The sequence below is a fragment of the Myxocyprinus asiaticus genome, chromosome 22, assembly GCF_019703515.2.
Source record: "Myxocyprinus asiaticus isolate MX2 ecotype Aquarium Trade chromosome 22, UBuf_Myxa_2, whole genome shotgun sequence".
NCBI classification, from domain to species: domain Eukaryota; kingdom Metazoa; phylum Chordata; class Actinopteri; order Cypriniformes; family Catostomidae; genus Myxocyprinus; species Myxocyprinus asiaticus.
The window spans coordinates 42,917,899-42,935,682 of record NC_059365.1 but is presented as its reverse complement, the minus strand read 5'-3'; the positions used below and the strand labels follow the sequence as shown (position 1 = coordinate 42,935,682).

At 48.1% G+C, this 17,784-nt stretch overlaps 2 protein-coding genes across 2 annotated transcripts in view; one reads left to right on the top strand and one right to left on the bottom strand.

Annotated features, from left to right (window-relative positions):
* LOC127413313 (zinc-binding protein A33-like) overlaps window positions 1-17,366 on the bottom strand; it is a 54,528-nt gene extending 37,162 nt beyond the window's left edge. Inside the window, exon 1 of the mRNA XM_051650340.1 lies at window positions 13,134-17,366. Coding sequence (XP_051506300.1) covers window positions 13,134-13,151 — 18 coding nt within the window. The 5' untranslated portion in view covers window positions 13,152-17,366. The remainder of the gene's footprint in view (window positions 1-13,133) is intronic.
* LOC127413334 (mitochondrial nicotinamide adenine dinucleotide transporter SLC25A51-like) overlaps window positions 1-17,784 on the top strand; it is a 207,697-nt gene that overhangs the window by 126,849 nt on the left and 63,064 nt on the right. The window lies entirely within an intron of this gene.

Here is a 17,784-nt window from a genome sequence, read left to right as displayed (position 1 = left end):
CCAGGTAATTCCCCGTGGACCTCCCGTTCCCCATCATGCTTGTTTGCTCCCGTCCAGTTCCGAAATGAGACCAGCCTGCCTCATGGCCAGCTTGACGTCTCTTTCAGGGCCTGCGAGCAGGATGAGTCTTCAATCACTGAATCGGAGAGCGCACTGGCAATGTCGGACGCTGAGGACTCGACTGGGCTGCCTCCTTTGGGTCTGCCCGCCCAGTCTGAGGCTGACGCAGAGCTGATTGGTTCCTGGGTTCGGGGCTCCACTCACGGCCACGCCCCCCGCGGTTCCTTTCTTCCCGGAGGTGCACGACGAACTGACGAGGTTGTGGAGGGCACCTTTCGCTGCCCGAAACAGACTTCCAGGTTCGTCCGCTCTCACTACCCTCGACGGCGGGGTGGTCCATGGGTACACGGATGTCCCTCAGGTGGATAAGGCGGTTGTGATGCACCTGTGCCCTCCTGCAGATACACCAGGCCAAGGCACTAAAATAACTGCACGTGGGTAGTCCTGATCCCAATGTGCTGCAGGAGCTGCAGGACCCCTTCTGCTCGCCGAGGGCATCCCCCTGCGGCAGCGAAAGCCCAGGCGGCTCCACCCGAGCCCAGCTCTCGGCCCCAGCGTAGAGCCCCACCCGCAGGTTGCTGACGCCCCCCGTCTCACGGGCCGGCACGAGGACCCGGAAGGCTCCTAAGTGCCTCTGAGACAGACGACCCAGGGAGCGAGACGTCCGCTACGGAGCTGGTATCCAGACCACTCCATCCCCCGGTGGAGGGCTGGGAGGTAAATCTTTTGTTTCCTTCTCTTTTTTGTTCGCCGCACCCCGAACAGGCTGCAGTACCCAAATTGTCAAAAAACAAAGAGTGGTTTCCTCCCTCCTTGGGTCACATAATCGGTGTTCACGACCGCCGTTGTCAAGTCGACCAGACACCTAGCACTCCCAGCCAGGGCCCCGCAAACGCAGTCCCCCCGCTTTCGCGTGCCCGGCTGCGCCATGCCTACGGCCAGCCGGTTGTGACGAGTCTCAAGGACGACCCGAGAGGTCCTCCTCCTCAGTCGCTAACCTGCCCTATGCCGGATACGCAGAGCAAGGTAAGTGCTTTGAGGTCCCCCTCAGTGCAGCCACCTCGGGACGAAGCAACGCTCCTCAACATGGCGTCACCTGCTCCTCCCCACCGCGAGGCCCCACCTCCAGGTACGTCAGACGTGATTGTCCCTTTAGTGCCCCTCGCCTGGAGCTTGGACGTGTGGCTAACGCTTTCCAACCCATCGCGGTTGCTGGCCAGGACCATCTGACTTGACTACGTGATTCAGTTCGCCAGGCGCCCGCCCCGGTTCAGCGGCATCCGCTTCACTTCAGTGCAGGGCGAGAACGCTGCCACCCTGCATGCGGAGATCGCGACCCTTCTTCTCAAGGGCGCGATAGATCCTGTCCCTCCAGCCGAAATAGGGGAAGGGTTCTACAGCCCTTACTTCATCGTACCAAAGAAAGGCGGTGGGTTACGGCCAATTTTGGACCTGCGAGTTCTGAACCAGGCCTTACACAGACTCCCGTTCAAGATGCTAACGCAGAAACACATTTTGACATGCGTCCGGCATCAAGATTGGTTCGTGGCGGTAGACCTGAAGGATGCGTACTTTCACGTCTTACCTCGACACAGACCCTTCCTACGGTTTGCTTTCGACAGGCCGGGCGTATCAGTACAAGGTCCTCCCTTTAGGCCTCTCCCTATCCCCTCGCGTCTTCACAAAAGTCACGGAGGCAGCTCTTGCCCTGTTAAGGGAAGAGGTTACGTGCAGACTGATGCACCTGCTATTACACACGCAGCAGCTTGCTTGCACCTGCATCAGCAGTTCATGTAACACGGTTCACCTGTTGTGCCGTTTTTCTATAGGGTCCCCTAGTGTCACTACATCGACACAACGTCAAGTGAGTGACAGATGGGGAACGTCTTGGTTACTGTCGTACTGTCCCTCTTGCCACAACGCTGTACTAGCTGCTGAAATGGGCGGAACTTGTCTTGACTCCTCAGCACAAAACCTGAATGAGAGTGGGCATTCCTTCTCCTTTTATACCCGTATGTCCGGGGGAGTGGAATACACATTAATGTGCAATACACAGCTTAGTCTTTTTATATTATCCAACAACATCCTACCTCTTCAAAAAAAAACAAAAAAAAACACACACATACATATATATGTATGTTTTTCTTTTCAATATTTATCTATTTTTTATTCAATTTTAATTATTTTGTAAAAGTCTTGTTGCTGTTTTTGTATTGTTGTGTACTGGAAGCTCCTGTCACCAAGACAAATTCCTTGTATGTGTAAGCATACCTGGCAATAAAGCTGATTCTGATTCTGATTCTGATATCTATTTGTTTTTCTTAAATATCCTTCTCATAAACATACATTTTATTAAAGTATGACGTTTTTTTAATAAAACTCAAGGTGATCGGCTGGTAATTTAAAACGACTGAATTAAAATCTGCAGCTCTTGTTGCAATCAGTCTGATTTAATGGACATAAGTTATTGCTAAACTGACTCGAGATCAGTTACAGTCTGCATTTAACATGTTTCAGGGTTTCACTGTGGGATAGGCATCCCCTAGTGTTCAACTGCGAAACATTTAGATACATTTCAAAACAGTTTGATGTAACAAAGCCTCGTTTGCAAAAATCAGGTGATTGGCCAGTTTGATACACTCAGCACTGGTTCGAAACAAATAGTTTGTAAAGGTTTCGAAGCTTCATGAAGCAGTGTTTCGAAAGTGCCCATCACTAATCGTATGTTGTAATAAAATACAATTGTTTGTTTAGATGCAATAACACAATAGATACAATAGCGTTCAGACTATAACGCATACACACGTTTTGTTGTCTTTACATGTAATTCGTCTTAACATGTAATGTCTCTACACGTTATGCCTAAAGACATTTTTAATAATTTTTTCATTCCACATATGTAAAGACAAGTTTGACCATTCAGCATGTGATAGCTAGGCGTCTGCGTACAGGACACATGACAAGAATTTCATCATCAGCAGAGTGCTCGAGCATGTACTTTGAATGCACAGTATGCACCTGGAATTATTTGCACCAATTAGTGGATTCACAAAGTGGCAACACTCACCGTTGAGCCGTTCCTGTCACAGAGAAGTGCTAGGAGATGTGATTGTCGATAAACAACAGGAGACGAAGGTGGAAACAACAGCAGTACTTCTGCACATTAAAAGCATGTGTGCGACTGCGAGGAGGTCAGAAGATCTGTGCATTTGTAAAACTCGTGTATTAAGCAATATAAAGACATCTGACCACCGCCTGCAGGATTGACTACACACCCAGATAGCACACATACATCTCCGAGATGTTTGTTTTAGATCTTTTAATCTGGAAAGCATCACAATCTAATTTACATCTGCTAAACATCTTGATGCAGTGTGTAGCTTCTCATTTCTTAAACAACCACATCGGAAGATGTATCCCGTGGTCATGGAAAAGATGTTACTGTGTTTCAGAAGAGCAAATTATTGGCCTGCATCAAGCAAAGAAAACAACTAAGGAGATTGCTGAAATCACTGGAACTGGGTTCTGTCCAACTGTCCAACGCATTATTAAAACCTGGAAGGATAGTAGTGAACCGTCAGCTTCGTGGAAGAAATGTAAATTAAAAAAATTCTTGAATGATCGTGATCGGAGATCACTAAAATGCTTGAAGTCACATCATAAAAAATTGCCAGTAGAAATCACGGCTATGATTAATAATGAAAGTAAGAGCATTTCCACATGCACAATGCGACAAGAATTTACAGGATTGGAATTAAACAGTTGTGTGGCCACAAGAAAGCCACTTGTTAGTGAGGCTAATTGAAAAACAAGACTTCAATTTGCTAGGGAGCATAAAGATTGGACTGTGGAGCAATGGAAAAGGTCATGTGGTCTGATGAATCCAGATTTACCCTATTCCAAAGCAATGGGTGTAAGAAGGGAAGTGCATGAAGCTATGCACCCGTCATGCATAGTGCCCACTGTACAAGCCTCTGGAGGCAGTGTTATGATCTGGGGTTGCTTCAGTTGGTCAGGTCTAGGCTCAGCAATGTTATGCAGCAATAAAATGAAGTCAGCTGACTTCCTGAATGTACTAAATGACCAGGATATCCCATCAATGGATTTTGTCTTCCCTGATGGCTCAGGCATATTCCAGAATGACAATGCCAAGATTCATTGGGCTCAAATTGTGAAAGAGTGGTTCAGGGAGCATGAAGAATCATTTTCACACCACATAATCTTGATCTTAAACCCATTAAAAATCTTTGGGATGTGCTGGAGAAGACTTTACAGGGTGGTTCGACTCTCCCGTCATCAATAGAGCTGTTCAGCATGTAGTCCAAAAACCTGTGGGTTTTTGAAACCATGGCGGCTTCAAAATTCACATTTGAGGTATGACTGTGTGTAATTCATGTTGTAGAACAAAACGTTCACTTATCGTCAAGTTATGTGTACCACAAAACCCTATTATAAAAACAGATAGGAAAATCCAGAGGGAACCCATGGCGAATTAGACTTCCGGGTTCGCCTACAAACTGACATCACGACTGAACACCTCTATACAAGATCTCAGCCAAAAATTAATGCAACTCTGGATGGAAACAAATGTTGTGATGTTGCATAAGGTTGTCGAAACAATGCCATGAGGAATGTGTGCCGTAATCAATGCTAATGGCGGTCCAGCGAAATATTAGAGAATGCAACCTTTTTTTTTTTGGCCAGGCAGTGAACGTCTTATAGATGAATTGCTGAAGAGCAAACAACGTTATACATCAATTAGACATTTGGGTGATTTACGTGTGCTTTCAGCGAATAAACAGCTCAACTGCAATCTAATTGAACAGCGAGTAACACTTTTCTGACCACTGCTTGCATCACTTCTCTTAAAAGGGACAATAAATTACTGCCAACTAAAGTTTTACAAGCCAAATAACAAAGGACACTGAATCTGTGTGCATTTCCACTGTCAATTCATGATGGACTTAAAAGACACTTAGGTTTGTTCAAACTGCAGGAAAAATCTAATTTTCAAACTGTTCAAACTGCAGGTTATTTGTGGAAAAAACTGATTTTTGCTGTTAAGACTGCAGTCGCTTTTACCAGCACGTCTACATTAGCTGTCATAGTAGGGATGCAAACTTGTGAATGTTCACCATGTGTGAGTTTTTATCAATGGATATTTTTGATGAGGGCATCCAAATACTAACACATTCTTAACAGAAAATGGCTCAAAAACATGAGAGGTGCACAATGATGAAAGTGACTCATTATAATGAGTGCCTAATAGAAGTGTAATGCATTAATTCCATTCAATACAAGTTCAAAAAGCTAAATTGATCATGCAACTATTTGCAAGTCATATGAGAGAAGTGTTACTGCAACAGTTATTTGCCAAGTTGAGCAGATTCTGCCTATGAACTAAAAACTTGGGCATAATTATACACACAGACATAAACTCTCAGCACACAAAACTCATTAATGGTGACAATAAAACAACTCATATTCAGTCAAATAGATTTATGCTGCAATGCATTCTGGGTGCCATTGTTGAGTTCGGTACTATGTGGACACCCAGAAAGCATTATGGCATGAATCTGAAATCGAGTTTGTTGATTGTCACCATTGATGTGTTTTGAAGGGCTGAGACTTTATGTCTAACTGACAGCTAAAAATGTATCTCTTAGGGGTAATATTTGCTCACCTTGTCAAAACAGCTTTGAATTGACCCTTTTTATTAACACATTTAGGTAGTCTTATTAAATTGCATTTCCAGACTAATTCTTAATTTCTTATTATGATATTGCTTTAAATAATGACGCTTTGGATGATATCTCAAATAGAAATCATCCAGTATTCTCTCCATCAGAGTGTCTTGTAGTACTGGTTTTCTTGAACAATACTGCACTGCCCATATGATGATCATCCTGATTTAAAGCAAGGTTCAAGTACCTAAACAAAGAGAACAATAATCACCATAATGGTGACTTCAAATGAAACAACAAAATTACATCAGCAACACTAAACAGAGACAAACCTCTATTTATTCTCAGTGAAAAACTGTTGTACACATATGAAAAACAAACATCCTCACAGGACATATTGAGAGATTGTTGTCCAATAACCTATTTTATCTGTATTTACAAGTAAGACTGTGTGACTAAGACATATTCAATTGTTGTGGTGTCTGCTGGTTTGTTCTCTTGTTTTTCTGTTCTTGTTGTTCCTCTCTTACTCTGCTTGTTAAAAGCAGTTCCCTATCTGTCACTCACTCGACGTTGGTGTCGATGTAGTGACACTAGGGGTCACTCTTGGGAGCCAGAGACACCTCTGGTCTTTGATAAAAGGCCAATGAAAATTGGCGAGTGGTATTTGCATGCCACTCCCCCGAACATACGGGTATAAAAGGAGCTGGTATGCAACCACTCATTCAGATTTTCTCTTCGGAGCCGAACGGTCATGCTCATTGAGCTGAATACTACTGTTCATTCACCTGCTGGATCTGACGGCGCATTTCAGCGGCTTCTCCCTCCTCTGCACTGGTGCACTGCAGAGAACGCCCCTAGGCGCTTCGGCAGAAAAACTAGAGAGTATATTTTCTGAAAGAGCATTTTTCCCCTCTAAAAGAGTGTATATTTCTCTAAAAGAGCGCACACACGGAACGTCTTTTTAAAGACGCGTCTTTTTAAAGATGCTTTTCCGATTGTGTGTTATTCCTGGTTGTGCTTGTTATCTCTCGCCTTCTAACGGTCATGATCACTGTCTTTCGTGTCTGGGCACTGCTCACGCGGAGACAGCGTTCGTGGATGGTCACATTCTCATTGCGAGAATGTGTCCATGGCAACGTTGCGGTTGCGGCTCGCCTTCGAAAGGAAGCGAGCCACCCCAGAGGCTCCCGCCTCGGTCCTTTTACCCACGGGTTTGAGGCCAGTGCGGCTAGCACTGGGGGCGATTTGGGGACCCCAATGGGACCGCCTCCGCCGGGTATCCCCCCGCGGACCTCCCATTCCCCAGCACGCTCGTCTACCCTGATCAGGCTTCCGGGTGAGTCCGCCGGCTCGTCTCACGACGAGTTCGACCTCTTATTCGGAGCCCGCGAAAGTGATGAGCTCTCGAGCGCAGCATCGGAGAGCGGGCTCATCCAGTCGGAAGCCTCAGCTGGGCTCCTCCCTTCGGGGTCGATCGCCCAGTCACAGGCTGACGCGGAGATGACGACATGCTTTCCCGGACAGCCGCGAGCGTCGGTTAGAGTGGATTTCACCGCTCTTCCCTGAACCCTCGCGGCTCTGTGATTGGTTCCTGGGCTCGCGGCGCCGCTCAAAGCCACGCCCCGCCCCGTTCCTTTCTTCCCGGAAGTGCATGAAGAGCTGACAAGGTCGCGGGAGGCACCTTTTACTGCCCGGTCCCGATCTTTTCAGCTTCCCCGCTCTCACTACCCTCGATGGTGGGGCGGCCAAGGGTTATTCGGCAATCCCCCGGTGGATAAAGGCGCTCGCGGTGCACCTATGCCCGCAGAGCGCCTCCACCTGGCGCGGGTGCCCAAAGCCCCCGTCCAAGGCCTGTAGGTTTACGTCGTCTCTGACGGTCAAAGCCTACGGCGCTGCTGGACAAGCCGCCTCCGCCCTGCACGCCATGGCTCTCCTGCAAGTCCGCCAAGGCGCTAAAGGAACTGCACAAGGGTAGTTCCGCCCTGGGATTGATGCAGGAACTGCGCTCGGCGACCGACCTCGCTCTCCAAGCAACGGAGGTCACGGCGCGGTCTCTCGGGCGGACGATGGCCACACTAGTGGTCCAGGAGCGCCACCTTTGGCTCAACCTGGTCGAGATGGGTGAGGCCGACAGGACATGATTCCTTGCTGCCCCCATTTCCCAGGCGGGCCTATTCGGCGACACCGTCGAGGACTTTGCCCAGCAGTTCTCGATGGTAGAGCAGTAGATGGATGCTAGCCGGCTTGTCCTGCCCCGGCGTGGCTCAAGATCCCGCACCCCATCTACTCATCGCCGAGGGCGTCCCCCTGCGGTGACTGCACCGGCTCCGCCGCAGCACGCCCCTCCGGCCCGGCCCCGGTGTGGAGCCCACCGCAGGAAGCCGACGCCACCCGTCTCACAGCCGGCACCGAAGAACCCACGGAGGTCTTCAAAGCGCCCCTGAGACGGGCGACCCAGGGACAACGAAACCCGCTGCTCTGGAGCTGGTAAGCAGATCTTCTTTTTGTTACCTTTTGCATTTAATTGCGCTGCATGCCCAAGTGGCTGCAGTACTCAAGAGCTCCGCAAGAGTGGTTTCCTTGTTCCCTGGGTCACATATTCGGTGTGTACGGCTGGCATCACGACCACCGTCCACCACTCCATTTGGCAGGTTGGCGCTCCAGCGGCGGTCTCCCGCCCTGAGCGCCCAGCTGTGGCACAAATCCGCCCCCGATGTGACAGTCTCCATGGGTCATGAGGACAGGCCTCTTCCTCCCCCGTCCCAGGCTGTTCCGGGGGTGGTCACAAGGAGCCAGGTAAGTGCTTCGATGTCCTCGGACTCAGCACGGCCACGATGTGGTGTGGCACCTCAAGCTCAGCCCCGCCGCGAGGCCCCACCCGCCGGTACATCCGATGACGTTGTCCCTTTGGTCCCCCTTGCACGGAACTCGGACACATGGCTTGCGCTTTCCAGTCCGTCACGAGGGCTGGTCCGGACCGTCCGACTCGGCTGCACGATTCACTTCGCTGGACATCCGCCCAGGTCCAGCGGTGCCACTTCACCTTGGTGAAAGACGGAAACGCTGCTACCTTGTGCGGAGATCGCTATCCTCCTACGGAAGGACGCGATAGAACCTGTCCCTCCAGCCGAGATGAAGAAGGGGTTTTACAGCCCCTACTTCACTGTACTGAAAAAAGGCGGTGGGTTGCGGCCAATCTTGGACCTGCGAGTACTGAACCGGGCTTTACACAGACTCCCGTTCAAGATGCTGACGCAAAGACGCATTTTAGCGAGCGTCCGGCATCAAGATTGGTTCACGGTGGTAGACCCGAAGGATGCGTACTTTCACATCTCGATCCTTCCTCGACACAGACCCTTCCTGCGGTTCGCGTTCGAGGGTCAGGCGTATCGGTACAAGTCCTCCCTTTCGGCCTGTCCCTGTCTCCTCGCATCTTTATGAAGATCGCAGAGGCTGCCCTTGCCCCGTTAAGGTAGGTGGGCATTCGCATTCTCAACTATCTCGACGACTGGCTAATCCTAGCTCACTCTCGCGACGGGTTATGCGCACACAGGGACCTGGTGCTCTCACACCTCAGCCGACTAGGGCTTCGGGTCAGCTGGGAAAAGAACAAGCTCCTCCCGGTTCAGAGCATCTCTTTTCTCGGTTTGGAGTTGGACTCAGTCTCCTTGACGGCGCACCTTACGAACGAGCGTGCCCAGTCGGTGCTGGCCTGTTTGAAGGCGTTCAAACAGAAAACAGCGGTTCCACTGAAACATTTTCAGAGGCTCCTGGGGCATATGGCATCCTCGGCGGTGGCCACCCCGCTCGGGTTGATGCATATGAGGCCGCTTCAGCACTGGCTTCAGACTCGAGTCCCGAGACGGGCATGGCACCACGGGACACACCGCGTGGCCATTACGTCGGTCTGTCACCATCTTTTCAGCCCTTGGACCGACCTCTCGTTTCCACGAGCAGGTGTTCCGCTAGAACTGGTCTCCAGGCGCGTCGTGGTCACGACAGACGCCTCCAAAATGGGCTGGGGCGCTGTTGGCAATGGGCACGCAGCCGCCGGCCTCTAGACGGGTCCGCGGCTGCGTTGGCACATCAACTGTCTCGAGTTACTGGCAATTCTGCTCGCCCTGTGGAGGTTCCGGCCGTTAATCCAGGGCAAGCACGTGCTAGTTCGGACAGACAGCACGGCAGCGGTAGCATATGTCAACCGCCAAGGCGGTCTGCGCTCCCGTTGTATGTCATAACTCGCCCGCCGTCTCCTCCAACGAAGTTAGCAGCACCAAGTCGCTGCAAGCCACTCACATCCCGGGCAACCTCAACACTCCGGCGGATGCGCCGTAACAACAGGTTACCCTCAAGGGAGAGTGGAGACTCCACCTTCAGGTGGTCCAGCTGATTTGGAGTCGATTCAGTCAGGCACAGGTGCACCTGTTCGCCTCCCAAGAATCCTCCCACTGCCCGCTCTGGTACGCCCTCACCGAGGCCTTCCTCGGCATAGACGCGCTGGCACACAGCTGGTCCCCTGGCATTCGCAAATATGCGTTTTCCCCAGTGAGCCTGCTCGCACAGACCCTGTGCAAGGTCAGGGAGGACGAGGAGAAGGTCGTCCTGGTAAGCACCCTACTGGCCCGCCCAGACGTGGTGCTCGGACCTCACGCTCCTCGTGACAGCTCCCCCCGGGCAAATTCCCCTGAGGAAGGCCCTTCTTTCTCAGGGAAGGGGCACCATCCGGCACCCGCGCCCAGACCTCTGGAATCTCCATGTCTGGCCCCTGGACGGGACACGGAAGACCTAAGCTGTCTCCCACCTGCGGTGGTAGACACGTTCACTCAGGCTAGGGCTCCCTCTACGAGGCGCCTGTATGCCTTTTAAGTGGTGTCTGTTCGCTAAGTGGTGTTCTTCCCATCAGGAAGACCCCCAGAGGTGCGCAGTCAGATCAGTGCTTTCCTTCCTGCAAGAGAGGTTGGAAGGGAGGCTGTCCCCTTCCACCTTGAAGGTGTACGTTGCTACCATAGCAGCACACCATGACGCAGTCGACGGTAAGTCCTTAGGGAAGCATGATCTGATCATCAGGTTCAAAAGAGGCGCCAGGAGGCTGAATCCCTCCAGGCCACGCCTTGTTCCCTCATCGGACCTCTGTAGTTTTTCAGGGTCTACAGAGAGCCCCCTTTGAGTTTTGCAGTCAGCCGGGCTTAAGGCACTCTCCTTGAAGACTGCCCTCCTGACTGCGCTCACTTCCATCAAGAGGGTAGGTGACCTGCAAGCGTTCTCTGTCAGCGAAACATGCCTGGAGTTCGGTCCGGGCTATTCTCACGTGATCCTGAGACCCCTGACCGGGCTATGCGCCCAAGGTTCCCACCACTCCTTTTAGGGACCAGGTGGTGAACCTGCAAGCGCTGCCCCAGGAGGAGGCAGACCCAGCCCTGTCGTTGCTGTGTCCGGTGCGCGCTTTACGCATCTATTTGGATCGCACGCAGAGCTTTAGAATCTCTGAGCAGCTCTTTGTCTGCTTTGGTGCACAGCGGAAAGGAAGCGCTGTCTCCAAGCAGAGGATCGCCCACTGGCTCATTGACGCCATAACTATGGCATGTCTCGCCCAAAACATGCCGCCCCCGGTAGGGCTACGAGCCCATTCTACCCGTGGTGTAGCGGCTTCTTGGGCCCTGGCCAGAGGTGCCTCTCTAACAGACATTGCAGAGCAGCGGGCTGGGCAACACCCAACACCTTTGCAAGGTTCTACAACCTCCGGGTGGAACCGGTTTCGTCCCAGGTAGTGGCACGCAACACAAGCGGATAAGCCCGGGATAGCCGGCCGGGTGTATCGCTTGCACATAGCGCCTTCCACCTCCTTTTGAGCTGAAGACGTGCGCTGTTAATTCCCAGTAGTGTTCACAAAAGTTGTTCCCTGGTTGACTTCCTCCGAGCCCTGTGGCAGTCGAGTTTTCGGAGAGACTCGCTGCCGGCCCAGTACACGCGCTAACTAAGAGCCCGGTTCTGGGGTAGGTGCTCCGCATGTGGCGGTTCCCTGTAAGGCTAACCCCATGCGATCTATATCTTCCACTAGTTCGTTTCCCTACTGGCAAACTGTGTCTTCCTTGGGCAGAGCTCCTCAGTCTCCATGTTGTAGTAACTCCTCCCCCATTGGGCAGGATCTACCTTGAAGGCTCTCCACATGGTTGGAAAGACCATGTGATGTATTCTTCCACTTAAATATCCCCCCCTCTCTTGGGGCGAGGTGTGGTCTCCGCGGTGTCCTCCCCTTGGGAGGGACACCCCCCGACTAGACCTGGCGGCCCAGTCAGATAATCCCCCTTCTTTTTTAGGGAGTGGAAAAAGAGAAGGGGAAAGAGGCCATGACTGCGTTAAGCCTGTCTCTATCTCTGGGTAGTCGACTTGTCCCCAAAAGGGCCGTTTGACACTCATAACTGTGTTGGGGGAGGTTACGTGTCGACCTGGTGTGCTGGCTATGAGGCACACAGCAAGTCTGCCCACCACACACCGCCAGTTCACGTAACACAGTTCAGCCTTGTGGCGTTTTGTATAGGGACCCCTAGTGTCACTACATCGACACCAACGTCGAGTGAGTGACAGATAGGGAACGTCATGGTTACTGGTGTAACCTCCGTTCCCTGATGGAGGGAACGAGACGTTGGTCCCTCCTGCCACAACGCTGAACTACCCGCTGAAATGGCCGGACCTTATATCGGCTCCTCAGCGTAAAACCTGAATGAGTGGTTGCATACCAGCTCCTTTTATACCCGTATGTTCGGGGGAGTGGCATGCAAATACCACTCGCCAATTTTCATTGGCCTTTTATCAAAGACCAGAGGTGTCTCGGGCTCCCAAGAGTGACCCCTAGTGTCACTACATCGACACCAACGTCTCGTTCCCTCCATCAGGGAACGGAGGTTACACCAGTAACCATGACGGTGTCATCACTAATGATCAATCATCACTCAGAGAGTGTACCTACTTTATTTAACTATCTGTTAGGGCAATTCAGCATTCAACACTACAAAGTGTAGATTGAACACTGCTTCAGTGTTAGTTTTCAACACCAGCGGGTGAGACCCAAATGAATACCAGGAGTGTACATTTAACACTGGGGATTTTGCTGTGCATTGTGCAAATTAATAGGTAGATTTCAAATAAATGCTAATCTTTCTATTTATTTCCTATATTTGGTCACACTGATATATATATATATATATTGTATCTATTTAATTATATTTTATTTAGATGCTTAAAATTAAGCATCTATTCTCTCATTCATTTTATGTATAATATAGACAATATAACAATTTAATCTTGCCTAATCTATTCTAACAAAAAGCAAATGTCCAAAATACACATCCTAAACTATCTGGATATAGTCTCCTTCAAAGAATTTACCTTGATAGTTTGAAGCATACTCTGAGTTCTCGAAGTCTGAGTAGCTCTAGTATCCTCTCTGATCACGTGCTTTCAGAGAAACGGAGGAGAGTGTTCACTCCGGATGCTGACATGGGGCGTATTCCAAATGGCAGGTTTGCACCTTTGAAGGATACTGCGGGAAGGCGATGCCACTCGAAAGTTCGTTCCAAATAAAAGTAAGAAAACATTTATTTTTTTCACAAAGAGCCCTTTTACAAGACTATTAGTGAAGGGTACATTCATACACTACTTTCATGCTCCCTTTAGAGTGCCCACATCAAGAGATCTGTCCTTCAAAGGGAGTAGGGCATAGGGATGATCACTTTCAATTGGAAATCACCCCATTTGTGTCATAATTCAGTTTTCACAAGTTAAAATGCTAATTCTTGATACCAGCAATGGAATTACTACTAGTGGAAATGCTGTTTTTTATATCAGTATTTAGGCTTGCACTAGTAAAAACGATAATTCTTGATATAAAAAAAAAAGAAAATGCTGATTGTTTGGCAGCACAGCAAATAAATTCACATCATCTCTTACAAGTTCAAAGTTCTAATAAGTGAGCAGTACAAGTCAGCTAACTACCTGAATGTACAGAATGACCAGGTTATCCCATCAATGGATTTTGTCTTCCCTGATGGCTCAGGCATATTCCAGAATGACAATGCCAAGATTCATCGGGCTCAAATTGTGAAAGAGTGGTTCAGGGTGCATGAGGAATCATTTTCACACCACAGAAACTTGATATTAAACCCACTGAAAGTCTTTGGAATGTGCTGGAGAAGACTTTACAGAGTGGTTCGACTCTCCCGTCATCAATAGAGCTGTTCAGCTTGTAGTCCAAAAACCCGGAAGATAATTCACCATGGGTTCCATCTGAATTTTCCTATGGTTTTTTATAATGGGGTTTTTGAACTTATGGGAAAAATAAGATCTGTGGTACACTTTACTTGACGATACATGAACGTTTTGTTCTACAACATAAATTACACACAGTCATACCTCAAATGTGAATTTTGAAGCCGTATTGAATTACATTGAAGAACAAAGTTCTAATAGGTGAATAGTACAGCTAATTTTTTAAACATCCAAACATGGTGTTCACTGTAAAAAAAAAAAAATAAATTGCCATGTAAGTAATTTCTTACAATAAAATAAATAGAACTACAATAAAACTGTTTTCAATATTTTACTGTAAAATCAATGCAGGCTAGGTCATTTTCTATCACAACACAACAAACTACTGTGAAAAAAGGAAATTTAAATATTGTACTGCATTATGGGAAAATTGTGTTTCGTTTGAAGTCACCATTATGGTGTTTAGTGTTCCCTTTGGATGGGACCTTATCTTGTTGATTTCTAATTAAATGTCTTCAAGTTGGTGTTGTTCGTCCGTCTTAAGCGATGTGGACCTCGGATGTCATCCATCATCAATGGGTGCACAGATGACTGGTCAGTCCAATCTGTGCTCAGAAATGTCTGTTGCGGTGGGGGCAAGGATTCCTTCTGGGTGAGGAGGAGGTGCTGGCTCTGGGTTACCTGGCAGTGTGCTTCTTGTTAGCATCATCGGTCCTTTTCTGCTCAAAAGAGGCTACGCCAGCGGTGACTTGTCTGTGCCAAGCTGACCGGTAGTAGCAAGGTTCTCCCAGCTGTCAAGGTTGATAGCGCAGTTTTTCAGAGAGGCTTTGAGGGTGTACTTGTACCTCTTCTTTTGTCCACCCTGAGATCACTTGCTATGTTGCAGCTCGCTGAAGAAAAATTTCTTGAGCAGGCGTTTGTCTACCATGCGAATAACGTGGCCGGCCCATCTCAGCTGAGACCTTCAGAGCATTGTGTGGATGCTGGTCATGCCAGCCTGTGCAAGGACGTCTGTGTCTGTCACTTTGTCTTGCCACTTGATTTTTTGAAGCTTTCTTAGGCAGCACAGGTGGAAGTGGTTCAACTTCCTGGCGTGACGGCTGTACACTGTCCATGTTTCGCTTGGATAGAGCAGGGAGGGGAGGATGACTGCAGTGTATACTTAAAGCTTGTTTGAAAGTTTGATGCCTCTTCTGTCCCAGACATTCGATCTCAGTCGACCAAAAGCTGTGCTGTGTAGGGCCATGGCCGACTCAAAATGGCAGCAGAGACCGCATGGCCCTTTGTTCTATAATCAAAGGAGAGACATTGAACTCAGTTTCCCAGGATCCTTCACAATTTCACAACTGGATGTGAAGTCCCGCCCATGGACCCAGTCTCAATGCCATTGGTCAAAAGCGGCCTATAACTGATGACTCATCTTGTCAATAAAACCAGCAGACAGATGTAGTTCAGCCTCTCTGTGCTAAGCTCTGGCTGGCTGTTAAGTGACATCTGTATTGTGCATGTACTGAAGGAGTTTTCCCTCCTTTTTGGACTAAGAACAAAGAGACCAAATTTTTCTAACCTCACCATTTGGCCACGGTAGGGTAAGATTAACTTCGCTTTGTTCAAGTCTTCTAGTATACTTATAATAACCAGTTCAGTTTCACTGCAAGACAACAGTGAATTTATTTTGAAAAACAGAAAGGCAACCAGTTTCCCTTCTCCCTCTTTTTCTGTCAACGTTGAATACCTCCTGCATTCTTCTCCAGCGCTGGATCCGAAGAATAAAGCAGAGACGCATCTTTTTGCTGATGAGCGTAAGACAAGGGACCATCCAGACCGTTTCTCCTGACAGCTCAACGGAATTCTAACGGACAACCCTACTGAAATCACACAGGATTTCCCAAGTAAGGCTTGATATCTGGGCAGATTTAGTTTAGAAACTGTGATTTTCTTGAGCAACTTAATTTAGTTTGATTCTAAATGCTGATGTTTTGAGTATATTTTGTATGTTGAACTCTGCTCGCTGTTTGCTGTTTTGAGTTGCAAGATTTTCATTTTTGGGTGAAGTTTGTTTTGAGTGACCTGAACTAGTAATTCAGTCCCGCTGTTACGAGTGGTTACTCTAAATTAGATTGCATGCACCTTTTTGCTCTCTCTCTCTCCCTCTCACTGATATTCACTGAGTGAGCGGCACCGCGGTTTAATAATTAATAAATATTAATTATTTCTGATAGTAAAACTGATCTAAACAACCCGTAGCACCTACAGCTGGCTCTGGAAATTCTAATGTTCGCCTCATCGTCGATGTGGACAACTTGAGGCTGAGTGCTGCCCAGGTACGTGAACCGGTCAACGTTGTTGAGCTTTTGGCTATTGACGTTGATTGACGGCTCGGTGTACACAGCGCCAGGGGATGGCTGATGAAGGACTTCGGGTTTTTGGTGGAGATGGTGAGACCAAAGTTGCTGCAGGTAGTAGCGAAGAGGTCCATGCTATGCTGCATGTCTGACACTGTGCTGGCATTTAAGACGCAGTCATCCGCAAACAGCATGTCATGGATGGTGTAAGTCTGCACTTTGTTTTTTGCCTGGAGTCTTTCAGATTGAAGAACTTCCCGTTCATTCGGTACTTGATATCAACGCCGACATCGCTGTCCTTGAACACATCTGTCAGCATGGTGGAGAACATAAGGCTGAAGAATGAGGGAGCCAGAACACATCCCTGCTTCACGCCATTTATGACATGGGCCAACATGCCGTCGTGGAACTGGCGGACCATTTCGAAGAAGGTCTCGGGTCATCCAAACTTGGCCATGATCTACCATAATCTGTCCCAGCTTACAGTGTCAAAGGCTTTCATCAGGTCCACAAAGGTGATGTAAAAAGGGATGTTCTGCTCCAGGCACTTTTCTTGCAGTTGCCTTGCGGCAAAGATCATTCAAAGGCATTTTTGCAACGCTGATAATGGGCGACATTTTGTGTGTTTTTCCAAGCGCTAAAAATTAAACTTATCATGCACTGCCCTGGCTAATTACCAAGTTCACATGTCTTTTGGAGGCCCCCTGAGTTGACAATGCGGATGCCCTAGGCAATTGCCTAGTTTGCCTATAGGTAGAGCCGGCCCTGACTGAGTGCATGAAGTGTCCAACATTCCACACTTAATTTTGACAGTTGAAGAAGTGCATCATCCGGGAACTCATAGTACAATTTGTTTTGTTGCATTTTGTTACACTACAAAATGACATAGAATAGTGCAGAAGTGTGCAGTTGGAGACGCACCTCTGGTCACACTCTCGTTATAAGCTGCAGAGATGTGTTTATATATTTTGAGTCCAAAATTGTATTGGTGAATTTTATTGTGAACCTTAAGATTTTATTTGGTAAATTTCATATACTGTACATAATTAAAAAATGAACGTTTTAAAAGGTTTTTATAACTGATTTATTTTTTATTTATTTAGTCTTAAATGTATTAATAATAGAATATAACAAAAGAATAAATATTTGTATTGCTGTTATTTTAATTTTTTTGGTCTTCACTGTAATCCCTACTCTTATGCGGCTGTCTTTGGCTTGTATGTGTATTGTTGTGCAATTAAACATAAATAAATCAAATGGATGTGCTGCATAGTGATCTTAAGAGTCCATAGACATACAATAATTATATAATTATCAAGCTTCCTGCAAAACTTTTCTCCTTGCAGTAATTTCCTCAATAAGAACATCTAGCTCATGTCTACTTAAATTTTTGTTTCTTTTCTTTTGCTCCATGTCAAATTAAAAGT